The sequence below is a fragment of the Siphateles boraxobius genome, unplaced genomic scaffold (genome assembly GCF_051911475.1).
Source record: "Siphateles boraxobius isolate OS27281-9 unplaced genomic scaffold, OSU_SipBor_1 2, whole genome shotgun sequence".
In the NCBI taxonomy this organism is placed as follows: domain Eukaryota; kingdom Metazoa; phylum Chordata; class Actinopteri; order Cypriniformes; family Leuciscidae; genus Siphateles; species Siphateles boraxobius.
In genome coordinates, this window is record NW_027508810.1 from 5,211,512 (window position 1) to 5,230,089 (window position 18,578).

The 18,578-nt window shown below is 39.7% G+C and overlaps 1 protein-coding gene across 1 annotated transcript in view; it reads right to left on the reverse strand.

Moving 5' to 3' along the window:
* Positions 1–18,578, reverse strand: part of il1rapl2 (interleukin 1 receptor accessory protein-like 2) — a 657,808-nt gene that overhangs the window by 592,201 nt on the left and 47,029 nt on the right. The window contains exon 2 of the mRNA XM_077235721.1: positions 5,845–5,933. Within this exon, the coding sequence (XP_077091836.1) occupies positions 5,845–5,926 (82 nt within the window). The 5' untranslated portion in view covers positions 5,927–5,933. The remainder of the gene's footprint in view (positions 1–5,844; positions 5,934–18,578) is intronic.

The window sequence follows — 18,578 nt, forward strand, 5'->3', positions numbered from 1 at the left end:
TAACTCCCATTTAAGGGTAAGAATTTAATTGATGTTCAACAAATAAAAAACAGATATAATACAAATGAACAAATGATAAAGCTTGGGTTGTTGAATATTCGATCGCTTACTTCAAAAGCACTTATTGTTAATGATATGATCACAGATTATAACCTAATTGTGCTGTGTTTGACAGAAACCTGGCTAAAACCAGACGATTACCTTACTTTAAATGAGTCCACCCCCCAAGATTACTGTTATAAACATGAGCCTTGTGTGAAAGGCAAAGGGGGAGGTGTTGCTGTAATGTATTAGCCTGGATGCCAGCCCGAACCCCGCCCACAAAATTTTTAGGTCGGGAAGTTCGGTCTGGACTCGATCCGTTGAGGAGCTGTTATGCCCGAACAAAAATTGTTCGGACCAATCAAATTGTCAGGGCGGGCTTTATACGACGATGGACAGATGAGCAACCATAGATATCATATCTATGTGAGCAACGGTAACATAACCATCCACGTCATCAGAGCGCTTGGGTTGAATTCATGGCTGACGCTGAAGAATTGAGTTGTGTATATTCCGCTATCGCGTGTGTTATAGAAGACATAGACAATGCATTAACCCTCTGGGGTCTAAGGTTGTTTTCTGGGACCTGGAGGTGTTCTGACATGCTCTGACGTGTGCTTTTGTCAGTTGCTTATAAACATATTAATGGCAAAGGTGTAATTACACTCTACTTAGCACAAACAGGGCTACCATAATATGTGAGCAACATGTATGTACATTTTTGTATTTTTTAGAGAATATTGTTTATGCATGGTTATTAAAAAATCTAAAACTTAAAGTTTCTGAAATAAGGCCACAAAACACATACTAAATATGTGTCCACAAGACTTTTGACTAATGGATGTTCTCGCCTAGAATTTTTGCTTCAAAGTGATCTGAAAATCATCCTGCCAAATCATTCACATAAAACAATACATTGATTTAGATTTAGTAAAACACTTTTTGTTTGGAAAGGCAATATGAGAAAGGGGCATGACTCATGAATAATGGTCTGATTCACACCTGAGAAGACAAAATACCTGCTTAATGAGCCTGCATAATGATCTTTTGACAGGTGTGTCACTGAGCCACAAGAAAGAATACAAGGACAAAAGAAAAAAAATATATATTTATATAATACTAAATTAGTTCACAGTTGGAAACATCCAGAAAAATTGTATTGTATCATCTAGTATTTTTCCACTTGTATTTTTGCTTGCAAATTGTATAATAAACAAGTTGAACATTTCTAGTAATTGTGTAGTTAATTCTCATACTGTATTTTCAGAAGGTTTTGGATATATGTATTCTCTCCCCAAATTTGACACTAATAAAACACAATAAAAATAATTGGAAGAGAAGGCTTATACTGACATTTTAAGATTTTGTCTACATCTACCTTGTAAATATATTATTTGCTATTTGCTATCATCTGCTATTTTTCATATTTCGTTTGTAACATAGGCATATCGTTTGTTGTTTTTATGATAGCCTATATTAGGGCATATAAATATAAATTTGCATTTTAATACGTTGCTTATACAAAGACATTTCAACGTTATTTCAACATATTTCAGTCGATTTTCACTCATCTCAGTATAGCAATAGGGTTTGGTAAAAGCTGTTCAGTTCATTCATTCACACACAGACGCGATTCATATTTAAACAGTCTTTTTGCGGTTTACATACACTAGGATATCGCGATTAGAACAATAATAATAAAAACTTACTTCTAGATGGATCCGTTGCTGAAATGAATTTACTGAAATGAATTTCGGTAATTTCCCAGGATTATTCCTCACAGCCTTGCTAGACAACGTACAGTACTGTAATCTGAATAAATTTGGTGTGTTGATCTCATGTGATGGGCGTTTACACGTTTGCATGTGTTGCCTGAGATCATTTGTGTTTGAATAGGGCGCGCTCTCCGTGGGCGTGTCAAATTAAAAGATAATGAGATTAAATGAGAGCGAATGACATCTCTCTCTTTTCATATAGATTACATAAACAGAGAATATTTGTTTTGTTATGAATTATATCATTTAAAAGTACAAACTTAAACGATTATAAAGATATATTGCTCATGCCAGGGTGAATAGTAGGCGCTGAGTTTTGTTTAAGTTTAGAGATGTGCTCAAAAAAAAGCTCACCGTGACGGAGAGCCAGAAACCACACCCTGTTTATTTTCTTTATTCTACAAAAGCACAATGTTTTATTTCGATTGTAATTGGACACATACAAAAGTAGACATTTAACAGTTAATTTTTTCATATTTCTTAAGTCTGTGTGACCAAAAATGACGGAGTATTTTAGGTCTATTTTGCTGCTATGTGAAAAAAATCGAGCAAAACGCGCGTTTTCAAACCCCAGAGGGATAATTTTAGAAGAGGAACAGAGCACCGCGATCAAGGCATTTATCGATGGGAAAGATGTTTTTGCCGTCCTTCCTACGGGATTCGGAAAAAGTTTAATCTATCAACTTTAATCTATCTCTCAACATACGTCACTTACTCCGTTGCTCTGATTGGTTCTAGGTCTATCCAATTGAGTGCAGAGGCCTTTTATTTCCTAGTTCGGTTGACACAAGCCCCATAATCACAGCCCAATGGAGCAGTATCAGACACACATTCTGTCGTCTGAGTATGACGACATCAGGCTAGTAATTTATAATATGGTATATAAAATGTAATATCTTCAGAATTACTGAGAAGTCTTGTTTCAAATAGAATTCTTTTGAAGTGTTGGTGCTTAATGTAACACTATCTAATGTAAATGATAAATCACATTTGAGATTTGTGCTGGCTACTGTATACAGGGCACCAGGGCACCATACAGACTTTATCAAAGAATTTGCTAATTTTCTATCAGAGTTAGTACTGGCTGCAGATAAAGTCCTAATTGTTGGTGATTTTAATATACATGTAGATAACGAAAAATATGCATTGGGATTGCCATTAAGAAACATTCTGAACTCTATTGGAGTTAGACAACACGTGTCTGGACCCTAGACATGGAATCAATGTTGATGCCGTTGAAATTTTGCAGCAGAGCGATGGCATCTCAGATCATTATCTAGTCTCACGTATACTTAATTTAGTCAAGGCTGCAAAGCCGACTCCCTGTTAAAAATATGGTAGAACTATCACTTCTACCACTAAAGATTGCTTTAGAAATAATCTTCCTTATCAGTTTCATCTGCTCAGCATCCCAGATAGCTTAGAAGAACTCGATGTTGCAACAGAAACTATTAACTCTCTCTTTTCCAGCACTTTAGTCACAGTTGCTCTCTTAAAGAAGATTAAAAAAAATGTCTAACGCCGTGGTACAACAAGCACACTCTAGCCCTCTAGAGAGCAGCCAGAAAAATGGAGCGTAGCTGGAAGAAAACAAAACTAGAGGTATTTATTTAGTACAGTGGCTAAATTAACAAGAAATAAAGCTTCAACTTCTGATGTTTCCAAACAGCATAGCAGTAATGACTTTATGAACTTCGTTACTTGCAAGATTGATAATATTAGGGAAAAAATTATAACTATGCAACCTTCTACTACAGTATCACATCAGACAGTGCATTGTAGTGTCCCTGAGAAAAAATTCCATTCATTCGTTGCTATAGGAGAGGAAGAATTGTCTAAACCCTTTCAATCATATAAATCAACAACATGTATGTTAGACCCAATACCGACTAACCTACTGAAAGAGATGCTTCAAGAGGTCATAGATCCTCTTCTTAAAATCATTAAATAATCCTTATTATTAGAATATGTAACGACAACTTTTAAGCTGGCTATTATTAAACCTCTTATTAAAAAACACAACTTAATCCTAGAGAATTAGTCAATTACAGGCCAATCTCAAATCTACCCTTTCCGTCAAAAATACTAGAAAAGGCAGTTTCCTCACAACCATGTTCCATTTTAGAAAGAAATTGTATCTACAAGGATTTCCAGACAGGATTTAGACTGTATCATAGTACGGAAACAGCTCTCAATTGAGTTAGGATTGCTATTATCATCCTATCGTGGTTGTATCTTTGTATTAGTGTTACTGGATCTTAGTGCTGAATTTGATACCATCGAATACAACATTCTTTTGAATAGACAAAAAAAAATATGTTGGCATTAGTGGACTTACATTAGCATGGTTTAAATCATACTTATCTGACCGTTATCAGTTTGTAGCAGGAAATTAAGAGAAGTCATTATGGAGTACCGCAAGGCTTAGTACTAAGACCGTTGCTTTTCATCCTGTAGATGCTACCCTTGGGACATGTTATTAGGAAGAATACAGGCTGAAAAGAATACAAAATTAACAAGAATTTTTAAAATAGTTTTTTGATGGAAATAAAATATGATTTTCTACAAGATGTTTTTGATATAACTGACCAATATTACAGATATTTTAGATCACAGTGAACTCACACTAAACTAACAGAATAAGAGTTTAACACAATGAGATCACAGTGGTCTAACATGGTGAGCTTTGTGGTCACACTGTGCATTGCAGAAGTATTAGCGTCTGACTTAAACCCTTCAATCTGACATAAATTCCTCAAAATCAATATTAAATTATTGTTGTTTCAATCAAAAACACAACAAGGCAAAGCTAAAGGAAGTCTTGATTAAGCCTTATCGTTCCTAGAAAGCTAGAAAGATAGAAAAAAACAAGACAACTGAACACAAAATTCAAGGTCCAAAACTAACACTCTCCAAGAACCAGATGCAAGTAAAAGGAACAACTACATAATAGATCCATTAATTTGATGTGAGAGATGCAAATTCAAGACATCTCTTCAGAGAGTTAATACCTTTTTATTTTTACAGAATTTAATGTGATGACACATTCTGTATGTGGATTATTCCTCCCACTAAAAAGGGACCATGAGCATCGAAATTACAGTGTGTTTTAATGATTGTGACAGGTGGTGTTTGCAGAAAAATATCTGTTTGGCAAAAATATATATATACTTTTTTTCAATAAAAATAAAGAAAAAATTTAAGCTATTATTAAAAAAAATGTGGTCGTTCATAGGTACTCATAACATTTCTATTGGTTAAGGTAATTCGAGGTCACACAGTCAGAATGTAATACTTAAGAAAAATATCAGTTTCATATCAATATCAGTAATATCATCCCTGTGCTGTTATGGACATTTTTAGAGAGAAATCAAAGCACATATGCATTCATACAGATATTATCCTTTATCCTTAAACATTCACAGTTATGGTGGTAACATGATAGTATCATAAGTTACCTCTGCTTAATTTTTAACACAGCAGCATTACACAAAAATAGCTATAAACTAGTGTCTCACATGTTAATCATGCATATTTAAAAACAGGAAACATTTCTGCTTATTTGGTGACACGGTAAAACATACATGCCAAACTCTAAAATCTCAGCCTGGGTGAGAAACTGACAGCTAAGATTGCCTCTGTGTTTTTACCACCCACATAAATGCCCGTTTGGTGCTGATAACATAATTGCTCAACGCACACCGCACCCACACACAAACACACGAACATTGCAGCGGTGGGGGGGGGGGGGGGGGGGGGGGGTCTTTAACACAGATTTCATCAAAAATCAATCCTTTGCTTTTTTTGTAAGCAGTTCAGCAGAAATCAGAAGCAAGGTGTATTTTTTCACCAATGGCAACAACATACTGAATTTACAGTACATACCCATCATTCCAAGATTCTGAACCAAATACCTAGTTTTGCTTAACCACCACAAAAATACAACACTAAAAGCTTAAATCAAACTTTTTAGTGCATGGTCTTGGCCTGAAATAACGCTGTAAGTGGATTAATATAACTTGCATACCTGAGTTCCTTTTGGAGATGTATTTGAGATTGATGGAGGCCGCTGAATTGATGAGAAGGAGCATAAATCCACCGAGCTTCATCTTTCATCTACAAGAAACCAGAAAACATAAGAATAAGCCCTGACATCTAGCATCCCCAATGTCCAAAAAGAGCAACTCTCATCCAAAAAAATGGACAAAGTGAATGGAACTTCTTTTGAAGTTAATACTGGAGGTTTTGGACTGCCAAATGTGTTCAGTTCCAAATAATTTGAAATATTAAAGACGAGTGTTAAGAGCAGGCATATTAAATAAGATTTTTTTTCCCCCTAAATTCCAAATAATCAAGTCTGTATTTAACCTGTTAACCCACGGGAGGACTCCGGCAAGGCCCAAGGCTGGCTGCCTACTGAAGCTAAGCAGGGTTATGCCTGGTTAGTACCTGGATGGGAGACCTCCAGGGAAAACTAGGATGATGCTGCTGGAAGAGGTGTTAATAAGGCTTGCAAGGGGTGCTCACCCTGTGGTTTGTGTGGGTCCTAACGCCTCAGTATAGTGATGGGGTCACTATATTGTCAAAAAGCACCGTCCTTCGGATGAGACGTTAAACCGAGATCTTGACTCTCTGTGGTCGTTAAGGATGTCCTTCGAAAGAGTAGTGGTGTAACCCTGGCTTCCCAAATTTGCACATTGGCCTCTGTCCTTCATCATGGCCTCCTAATCATCCCCATATATACTGATTGGCTTCATCTCCTCTCCACCAATAAGCTTGTGTGGGTGTTCTGGCGCACTATGGCTGCCATTGCATCATCCTGGTGGATGCTGCACATTGGTGGTGGTTGAGGAGACTCCCCCTTCTATGTAAAGTGCTTTGAGTGCTGAAAAAAACTCTATATAAATTTAACAAATTATTATTAGTATTATTTGACTATTAAACACACCAATAATCTTTAGTCTGAAGGAGATGTACAGGCAAACCTGATGCATGGCAACGAGACGCAGCGTCTCGTTTCCTTTCTCAGGGAACCGGGTTACATGTAAACGTATTGTTCCCTTTTGAAGTGAAACTTCGACAAGCTTGGAGTCGGGAATGCCTGCCTCACAAAGATGTGAATATGCACAAACATAGTGAGCATAGCATAAATTGATAAGTCATATACTGCATAGTGGAGCCACTCCCTAAGCCAATACCTCCCAATTGTAATGAAAAGATACCTAAGCTTTTATGCTCTATATAGCAAGTCCGGCCTTTACAACCTTCCTCCCTCCCTTGCAGGCAAGGCCCAAGCACAGCTCTAAAGAAATGCTTAGCCATGTCAGCAGCTTGACAAAGCCTAAAGCGAGTAGCTTACCAAAGGGAGTGTATTAACTACGCTTATTACCAATACTTGCAATAAATGCAACCCTTAAATTCATGAGAATGGATGCAAACACAAGAGCGGAATAAATTATTGAATCATGCATTCATTCAAATTTTAAATCGACTGCAGGAATTAAAATTTTGTCAGAACCTCAAGTAAATTACAGGTTATTTTGTTTAGTTGTCTTCAGAATCGTGAGACGTGATCTCTGTTTGAAACAAAAAAAAAAATGTATTCTCAATTTATCCAGAGTTGTGCAGCTCTAATCCCTGCAGAGTTCATATCCAACCCTGATCCAACACACCTGTCTGTAATTATCAAGTGCTCCTGAAAATCTTAATTAGCTGGCTCAGTTGTGTTTGATCAGGGTTGGAGCTGAAATTTGCAGGAGGGTAGATCTCCAGGAACGTGATTATGCACCCCTGGTTGGTAAGCTTTTTAATGACGTCTTTCCACGCTTCAAACACTCTGACTGAGCGATTACATGAGACATGATTCATTTCGGTAAGTTACTGTATCTTTCAACATTCCTTCTGATGTTCATTCATGTTTATTTCTTGCTACAACTAAAGCAGAAGAGATGATCGGTTTATGTGCGCTTCGTGCTGCTGCTTTTCTTGAACTGGGGCGCTATAGCGATCACGCCACATTAAAGACCACCAAAATGGTATATATGAAGAACATGAATTTTCTTGGTGAGATTTTGAGGTCTTTCCCCAACCCTCCCTAATACATGGTTTGGGATTCACACACACAAATTCATACCTATGGACAATAGACCTTATTCAGAGCAGCGCCATGACAGGTATTAAAGAGAGCCTGTTAGGGATAAACTTACCGTGTTTTCAATGGATTCCGCTGTAAAAAAAAAAAAAACTGTATAAAGCTCCTAGATCACTTAGAACTATGGTGCTAACCCCTAAAATCCACTGGATCTGTCTACGGTGCGGAACGTCAGCGCCACGTTTTTGATGCGTCCCTAGCTCGGCGTCAAAGTCCACTGAAAGCGTCTCAGACGCGTTTCAGCAGCGGAGCATTGGTCTCCACAGGGTGTTTTATTTTGAAAATCGACCGGATCCTCTATGCCGTTCTGTGTCTGAGTTCCTGCCCGGTACGATGTACTCTGTGCTGCTTGACGCGCCAAGCGGCGAAAATAGACCCGATACCTATTCTCTGTGGAGCGGAGCGGAGAGACGGTTCTGGGACGCTTCTGAGATGCGCTGCATCCACAGCTGGTGGACTTAAGAGCATTGACTATAATGGCCGCGATTAGCTCCGGCATCCGCGGCGCTGACGTTCCGCGCCGTAGGCGGATCCAGTGGATTTTAGGGGTAAGAGTACGTAAAACATGCTGCTGCTCCAAAGAGCCATGACAACCTCATGTTTGCCAGTCCCTCCAGGATTTTGCAGGACTTTTATTTCTGATTTTTGAGGCCTAAAATGACAATTATTAAAATTTGCAGCAATTTTGCAGCATTTCAGTTTTTCGTAGTGAAAATATATCACAGACAAACATTCTTCTAACAATTCTATTACTTTTCTGACCTAAAGAAACATTGAGCTCTGTAATTTTTAAAAAGAGAACCGAATCAGAGAATCGAAAAGTGAAACGTATGTGTTGTTCTCTTAACCATTTAAATCCTACTGTATCATAGGACTCTAAATTATCATCATGAACATAACATTGGTGCGAAATCACTACTACATGAGAAAAATCATGTTAAAGTAACACTATGTAGTTTTTGCTCTCGGGGTCCCCCAACAGTTGGGAAACAGTATTGTCTTCTACTACGGTCGTAAAATCTGTCATGGTTACACCAGGGGATACACGTGCATTTGTTGACAAGCCAATACCGTCTTGAGTTCTCGCGAGTTCTTACGTCTTGGGCAGACTGCCAGCATTCTGTGTGAAATGTCTTCATCCCAGGTACATTGGCATATATTTCAGCATGTCATATGAATATAATTTCATGGGTTTTATTTAGGGCTGGGCGATAATTCGATCTCGATACGGGATCGCGATAAAATTGAACGATTACGATAATATGCTTGGGACATATTATTCGATATCACATGAAAAAGTAAGTGCAGCAACAACAGTATCAGAGTCTGCCGTATGCCAGGAGGGCACGCCCACTTCTCAGCGAGCAGGTTGGCTACAGTAAACAGAAGGAGACTGAGAGAGAGGGAGAAAAAGTTGGAAAAAGGAGAAAAAATTAGCGAAACTGAAGTTGACGAAAATAATGCCGAACGTGAAGGCGACATCACCACATCACTCGAGACCGTAGACATTGTTGAAAAAAAAGGTAACACGACGTCAATTGTGTGCGACCAGGAATAGGCGAAGCCGGTCTATATGCCGGCGGTTGGTACCAGCCAGGACGGGGAATACAACCAATCTTTTCCATCACCTGAGACGGCACCACCCCAGTAATTACTCTGAGAGTGTGACGCTCAAGCTGGCCATGACACCTCATACACAGCCAAGCAAGACCACTACGTCGCCTGTTAGCATCGCTAGCGGGAGCGGCTCTGTTAAACAACAATACATCCAGTCATGCTTTGCAGCCAAAAAAATCAAAGAGGAGCAAAAATATATAACGAGCGCTATTACTTATTGCCGCGCTGAATGTTTCAGTAAGTAAAAGTTTGTATTATTGTATAAAGGGAGATGACTCATGTTAGCAATTACAAATGAATACAACCTTTTATTTTTGCATTTTTCAATTCCTCCAAAAAATCTCTGGGAGGTAAACCAGTATAATAGTATTATCGTAGTTAATTTTTTGCATTTATTTTGTCTTTGTTTAGCACTTAAATGTGTCAGAGGGTGTGACCCACATGTTTACTTAGTTGGGTTTTGTGCTGCCTCTACAAATATTTGAGATTATTATTATTTAATAATTGTGTTTTAAGTTGTTTAAATAAGTTGTTGTTGTTTACAAAATCAAAAAATTTAAAATATATTGAACAGTGACCACTGACCAGTCACTTACTAGTTTGCACTTGTTTGAAAGCATATAAAACTGTATGAATGAAAGACCGCTGCTCTGAATTTTATTTTGCCAGTTGTGGGTCCTGCTGCTCTTTTGACCAATGGAAAGATTCATACAATGTGGGAGTGCAATGTGAATCCTTTGTCTGCCTGAAGACCTTATCAAAAATATTTTGTGCTCATTATTGGAAGGTATATTGTTTAATTTTTTATGTTATTAAACTTTATTGTTAAGTTTCAGTGAACCTCTTATTTCTTAAAGCTTCAGGATATCCCTTACACTGGCAGCATCTGCAAAAACTACATATCGTGATAAGAATCGAGATCGATCAATATGGAAAAACATATCGTGATTAAAAAAAATTCCACATCGCCCAGCCCTAGTTTTATTTTTTTTTTCAAATGCCAAAAGATCGCGTAGCTCATGTTTACAAGCCAGCGTCATTATAGTAGCCTATTAGCTACTGTTTTACATAATGGATATGCTAATTCAATTCAATGTTTGTGTGGTAGGTAACAGCCATATATCGTCAATATTTAATATCAAGCTACCATAGATAAATGCAAATTTGAAAAATCGATTTGCATTATAGCCTGAGGCAAGACACTTTCACCAGAAAAATAAATAAACAAACATGACTATCAGGAAGATAAATGAAGGACCAGATAGATTCCGTAACATGGCCAGGCAGACAACAAATTCGAAAAAATAGAGATAGTATGCAAGCAATATATTTACTAGTCCAACACTATGAAGGCCAGGTCAGCATCAGTCAGGCACCCCTCCTCCTTTAGCTCACGCCAGCGAGCTCACGCTGGATCAATATTGATCCTCGTCCGGCCTTTTGTTTTGTCACCCTCCCTTTTTCTCTTTCTAGTCTTCTCCGACAAAACCTTTGCCTTCTTCGTTTTAGTTGCTTCGGCCATGACAACAACATACAGATGGCAAAGAAACGCTAGTTGGGCTCTCACGTCAGAATATAAGGAATTGGGGGGGGGGGTTAGTGAGGTATGCCGTAAAGCAGTCGAATTTTGTATTTCTTTTTGTGCTCGGGTTACTACCCGAACCCCAAAGGTACGTAGTGCCAGTAAAAGCGATACAGACACTGTCAGGCTATGGTTCACGTCTGTGAATATCACCGATAAATGGCCTTTCAGCCCGACAAGATGGGCGGAACCGACTGCTTCAACCTAATGCTTGTTCCTGTTATCTCAGGGAAATGAAAGCTCTAGCGTACGTTCTGCCAGGAAGACTCAATTGTTACATCACTTATTACCTTCACATCTAACCAATCGTGTTCTAAAACTTGCAGTATAAAAGGTCGGTACTTACACATGTCTGAGATCGCATATGCTGACGCCAACATTCATTTCGCAGAAACTGACGTCGGCGTTCACTTACCCACGTCTTGATTAACCATAACAATCAGTGCTTGAAGTGGGGGAAAAAAGGTGCCAGTACTCTCTTGCATTGGCAAATCATGACATTTGAGATTTTTACACTGAAAAACAAAACTTGGAAATATATGTGTGTGTGTGTGTGTGTGTGTGTGTGTGTGTGTGTGTGTGTGTGTGTGTGTGTGTGTGTGTGTGTGTGTGTGTGTGTGTGTGTGTGTGTGTGTGTGTGTGTGTGTGTGTTTGAGAGAGAAAACGGTGTCATTGACTAAGGTGACATTAGGGTTGGTAGCTGCAGACTCCTCATTAACGCTAGCTGTTCTTCTCACATCAACTTTAATTTGAAGCTCATGAATCGTACCCAATATTTCTGGTTGGACTTGGACCTCTGTAGATGTGTCTGGCTCTGGCACACGCATTATTTTAGTACCTTTCTGAAGCCAGGCTAACGTAACGACTACAAACTCGACACACTACTTTTTAGTTAGGTTTTCAATTTCAGCAGTGGAAAATCTGTTACGGTCAGGCGGAAGCCGCAGGCATCAGACAGCTTTTTAGAAATAGCGTACGTTGAGAAGCGAACTTCTGATAGAGTGGGCCGACTATTTGCCTTTACGTGATTCGTCAAGATCTGAAGCCACGTAGTGCCCTCTGGGTAGTGTAGTGTATGTAACATTAGGTCATCACCAATCTCTCTGACTCTGACACTTTTTCTGTAGAGAAGTAGCGGTACTCAAGAAAAAGTGCAGTTATGCTTAAAAGTAAAATGTAGAAGTGCCGGTACTGCGTACCGGTGAGTACCGCCCCACTTCGAGCACTGATAACAACACAAAATCATATCGTTGATTTTGATCTGACCAACTCTGGCGACATCTCCACGTGAGAGCGAGACCCGTGTGTAGGAAACCAGCGCGTGGTGGTTCTAAAAAACAGCAATCTCATGAGAGACGATGTCCTCACACTGGTTTTCAAGTTCATCTTCCAAGTCTTTCAAGTTGGTTTTCAAGTTTCCGGTAGGCACTTCCTCCAGCCACTGTTAACATGTCCCCTCCACTATGATCAAACTTCATTCAGGTAAGGATATTATCTTGGCTACTTTGCTGCTCCCTTCACCAGCGGCAGAGTTCAATTGGTGACCGGTTTCTTCGCTTCGCGATCGAGGGACGGGCATACCAGTACAAAGTCTTACCCTTCGGGCTGGCCCTGTCGCCCGTGTCTTCACGAAAGTCGTGGAGGCGGCCATTGCTCCCATGTACGAGCATGGTGTTCGCATTCTCAACTACCTCCATGACTGGCTTATTTTGGCCCAGTCGAAAAAAAGCAGTTGTGCGACCACAGGGACTTGGTGCTCAGTCACCTCAGCCACCTAGGGCTTTGGGGAAACTGGGAAAAGAGCAAACTTACCCCCGGGCAGAGGATCTCTTTTCTTGGCATGGAGCTGGACTCGGTCAACATGACAGCGCGCCTCACCGAGGCCCGATCCAGTCAGTGTTGAACTGCGTGAGCATGCAGATGCAGAACAGTGGCACCACTTAAACTGTTTCAGAGGCTCCTGGGGCATATGGCATCTGCAGCCATGAGGCCCCTCCAACACTGGCTCCACGATCGAGTCCCGAGATGGGCGTGGCAGAGTGTGCTCGTGCCAGGTCCAAGTAACCCCGCACTGTCGCCAAACTCTCAGCTTGTGGTTGGACCCTTCGTTCCTGCGGGCAGGTGTTCCCCTAGAACAAGTGTCCAGGCACTCTGTGGTCACCACGGATCCCTCTGCCACCGGCTGGGGGGCCACGTACAACAGGCATGCAGCTTCAGGTCAGTGAACGGGGTCCCTTTCTCGCTCTGCACCTTTACGTGGACAGAACACAAAGATTCAGGACCTCAGATCAGCTCTGAGTCTGTTACGGTGGCCAGCAGAAGAGAAAGGCTGTCTCCAAGCAGAGGATGGCTCATTGGATAGTGGATGTCATCGCCTTGGCTCACGAGGCCCACAAGGCTTACGAAGCTTACGAAGCCTTGCCCGCCCGGGTTGAGAGCCTACTCCACTAAGAGTGTCGCTTCTTCTTGGGCACTGGCACACAGCACCTCGCTGACAGATATCTGTAGAGATGTGGGCTGGGCGACACCTAACACGTTCGCTAGGTTTTGTAGCCTACGTATTGAGCCGGTTTTCTTCCTGTGTGCTTGCTTCAACCAGCCGGTAACACCGAAGTTCCCACTCTAGTGTTTGCTTGCTGCGCTACTCCCCTCCACAGCGAATACGTGTGCCTTTTTGCTCCAGTCGAGTTCCCCACTCAGGCAAACCCTGTAGAGTTCCTCCGCACCCCTTTGGCAGTAGGACGTTGTGGAGCGTCCGACGCCAGGCCTAGTGCTCGTATGCTTGTGTAACTTGTAGTGATCGACCGATGTATCGGTTTACGATATTTTTCCCGATATTTAAGCATTTTCCCATAATCGGGAATCGGTTTTGTAATATCGGATTTTCCGATAAACGGCGCCATCTTGTGGCCGTTTTGAGAATTCCGCCATTGCAGCCCGCGTCTGAGGAGATCAGTCAATAACAACTCTGTGCACAGGTAAAGTATATGTTCTACTTGCTTTGCTTTAATTATTCAACTTTATTTAACATAACAGACATGCATGCAGAAATGAGATTTGAGACATAAATGCCTGATATAGTTTATTTATGCAGCTTGGTTCTAAAAAATTGAGACAAACTCATTGAGCCACGTAGTGTAATCCGTCATGTCCTTCCCCAATAAAGACGTAACTTTACATGAATTAAATAAAACAGACATGAATGAGTGCATGTAGAAAATAAAGGTGCTGAATTTAATTCTCTATCTGTTGTATTTGCTCACCATTAGTCTCGAAAAAAAAGTTCGTTCATCTTGCTGAGCACTCACTGAGTTGATGATCAGGAATGCTCAAGCACGGCCACTGAATGAAACTTTGACAAGATTATCTTGTTTAAACACCCTAGATTATATTATCATTTACTACATAGCAATTATTTCGCTAATACACATCTAAATATACCGCTTTGTGGAAATTAATTATTTATTATCAGCACGCGTGATCGCGGTTGAGTAACGTATAGCCTAATGTTATAGTTATGTGTAAATGCATAGATAAACAGCACTTTGTCATAAAGCATTTCATGATCTAGACCGACAAAAATATTAATAATAATTAATAACATACTAGTTGGAAAATGCAATGATGTATATGCTGTTTTGTTTGTTACTTTCCTGATGTTATAGGCTATTCCAGCTAATATTATGCAGTGAATTAATATTACCCAGTGAATTATTCCTCACTCTTAGTTTAAACCTATTAAACGGCACATAAACCTTCTAAAACTGTTTAAAATGAATTACATTTCTGCAAAGGTGATATGACTCCCCTGTCAATTATTTTTTCCATATGAAAACATTAGACTTTTAACATTTATTTTGCCTATTGTTAACATTGTTGCTGCTGATGCTTATAAATGATATGTATAATTTAGATATAAATTATATAATTTAATAATATAAATGTTTTTATTGTAATTTGATTAGTTTACCATTTATGAAAACAAATAAACATATCCAAATATGTTGGAATAGTTTTTGTGCTTTATTTTTTACCTCATCAAAGCTTTTATTTTTAAACAAAGACACTTAGTAACAGTGCACTTTATTTTTTGGACTCAGACCCCTCTATTTATTTGTGTATAAATATAAAGGTTTTTTTTTTGTATGCAAGGAGGGAGTGATTGTTATAAATAAAATGGTTTGTTCAGTTCATTTGTGTTGTAATAATTGTGCCAAAAACAGAAGTATAACAGTAAATAAATATCTGTTCTGCATATCGGTTATCGGGCACATACACATGCAAATAATCTGTATCGGTATCGGTTATAAAAAATCAATATCGGTCGATCACTAGTAACTTGTGCTAGGCTGGGTTCCATATGTGGTGATCCCTGTGGCGATCCCATATGCGTATTCTTCCATGACCAGCTCCCTGCCCATGTCTTTCCCTTGGCAGAGTCCACTCTACCGTCACTGTCTGGTGTAGCCTCCCCCTTCTCAGGCTTGAGCCACCCCAGTGACATTCCATATGTTGCACTGCCCCTTCCGGCCACTCCATATGTGTATTCTCCACGTTACCTCCCTTCGAGCAGGATGTGGCTTCCGCAGCGTCCCTCTCCCCTGGAAAGGCACATTTTCCCAGTGTTATCCAAAGATTTCCACTGTGTGTGGTATAACGGAACAGCCAATGTCCATTGGCTCATGCTGTAGACACTCGAAGATGATAGGGCTCCCTGTAGTGATCCCAATTATGTCGACGTTATGTCTCCCATTCCCTCCTTCAGGGAACGAGGGTTACATAGTAACCGAGAAAAAAAAAAAAGACCAGATGAATTTATCAAGCCCGCTCAGGCTTTGTTTCGCCCGCGCTTTGCGAAAATGAACGGTCGCTAGCGTCCTTTGGGTTTGACGTGGTCGCAAAACATATTATGTTGCTTGTGTTAACCAAGCACTGTTGCAATCATTAAGGCAGACATTCTTGTCAGATGATCATGGCATTCCTGAGACATTAATTGCAATCAGTCATCTTTAATTTTATAATTAAGGTCACGCACATTCCCAGCCACTGCAATGCCATAGCCATGCGCTTTCACGCTTTCGTTTTCAGATGGCTTTGCCCTTCAGCCAACCCGGATCTATCACCCTGCCCTCCCCTAACAGAGATAATGTTAAATTAGATGAACTTCTCAATCAAGCTAGACCATACTTCACTTAAGGCGTGGCTCCCTCCACCTTAAAAGATTATACTTATGCTTGGTCTTCATTTATAACATTTTGCTTTTCTTTTCAGATTCCTCTATTTCCCATCCTTCCTCATCTACAATTACGAAAATCGTAATTTAAATATTTCTTCCATTTGTAGATTGCTTGCAGCCATTCAATTTCATCCTAATTCAAGTATTTTAATCCTAATTATTCAAGTCTTTCACCGTACCTTCTGTTCACTTGCTAGTCCTCTAGTAAACCTTTGATAAATGTCTGCCAACCACATTGTATATATTACTAAGATTAATCACCTCCATCTGCAATGGTCTCTTATCTTCATTTATTAATATTCAGCTATTTTTTAACAGTGTGTTTTTAACAGCGTTTTATGGCTTCATGCGTTTCAGAGGAATTCACCTCAGAAACTAAACAATTCGATCCTGCCCGTGGTCTTTCCTTTTCTGATTTACGCTTCTCACCTACTCTCTTTACTCTCTTTCTTAAGCACTTTAAGAATGACTCTCAAGGATCTGGTGTCACATTAACACTTTCTAAAATTAATAATAGTTTATGTCCCTTCACATCCATGATTAAATTCCTTAAAGTCCATCCTAGAACTTCAGATCACTCCCCCTTATTGGATTTATTCTTATCTAACGGAGCACCTCTCTCTAAGGCCTGATTCAGAAATCATTTAGCTACTGTCCTCAAAACCTGCAGTCTATCTCCCTCTCCTTATACCGGACATTACTTCAGGATTAGGGCAGTCACTACAGCGGCCGAACGTGGAGTTTCTACGTCAGCATTTAAGATCCTGGGCAGATGGTCTTCCTCTGCATTTGAATTCCACATAAGACCCGATTCCAAAATCATCCTAGAAGCTCAGCAAGCTCTTCTTAGTAACAATTAAGGTAATCCAAATGCAATAATAATAATAATTCATTTATATAGCGCTTTTCTCTGCACTCAAAGCGCTTTACGTTGAAGGGGGGATCTCCTCACATACTGTTGGTTGTGTCATGCTCTCACATATTACTCATCTATCCTGTTCGCTAGTCTTTAGCTTGCATTACTCGTCTGCTACTCGGGCTGCACAAAAGAAAGGTGTTCTACCTATTGAAAATTGTCTGTTATGAATCACACCAGAATTTTCAGTATGAGGGAACCATCTGACTTATTTTATAATGCTTAATTACACAGTGAAAATGAAAAACCCCATTAAAAATAGCAATATGAATTAACAAAACATTGAAAACAAACCAAAAGAAAACAACAAAATAAACTATACTTTGAAAATCATAAGCAGCTTGATTCAATCTCAGATGGACACAATAGCAGTATTCAAATATTACCCATTCGTTTATATACCATTTAAATAGACAGCTTCACTTAGACAATCACATTAAAGCATGACTAATCTCTTAGAGTCCAAAGGTGCATGAAAGAAATAGGCCAAGTCTCTGATGGAAATCGAGTCCAAACAACAGCACCAGAAAAAATCCAATCCAAAATGGTGCATGGAAAAATATCAGTATCCATAGTCCTTTCAGTCATTTTTTCATGTATCCACCTCGCTCATTCCTGCAGGCGTTTTCTACAGACTCCAAACAAAGAGCATATTAAAACTCATTCAATGTTTAGCAATATGTCAATACATCACAAGTCAAGCATAACATAAATTCACTTAACTTTGTATACGGGTCAGTAGTGGAGGACCAAAACAGTGAAATCACCATCTCCCCTTAGCACCTGTGACTTCCCCAACCCCTTCTTCTTCTCTCCCTCTCTTAAAGTAACCATGTCCTAGCGACAACATTCTCTCCAGTGACCCCTAGTGGCCGGGATGAAAATTGCACCCTGTAATAGTGGAACTGTTACAATATGGCCTTGTTCTGTGTAGTCTATCAAGACCGTGTGGCCTATCGTGGCCTTGTTCTGTGTAGTCTATCAAGACCTTGTGGCCTATCGTGGCCTTGTCTCTGTGTGCTCTATCAAGGCCTTGTGGCCTATCGTGGCATTGTCTCTGTGTGGTCTATCCAGGCCTTGTGGCCTATCATGGCCTTGTCTAGATTTATGCTTTGTTACGTCATTTCAGAGAGTCTTTCAGGTAGAAATGAAAGCTCTAGCGTATGTTCTCCCAGGAAGACTCAATTGTTACGTCACTTATTACCTTCACATCTAACCAATCGTGTTCTAATACTTGCAGTATAAAAGATCGGTACTGA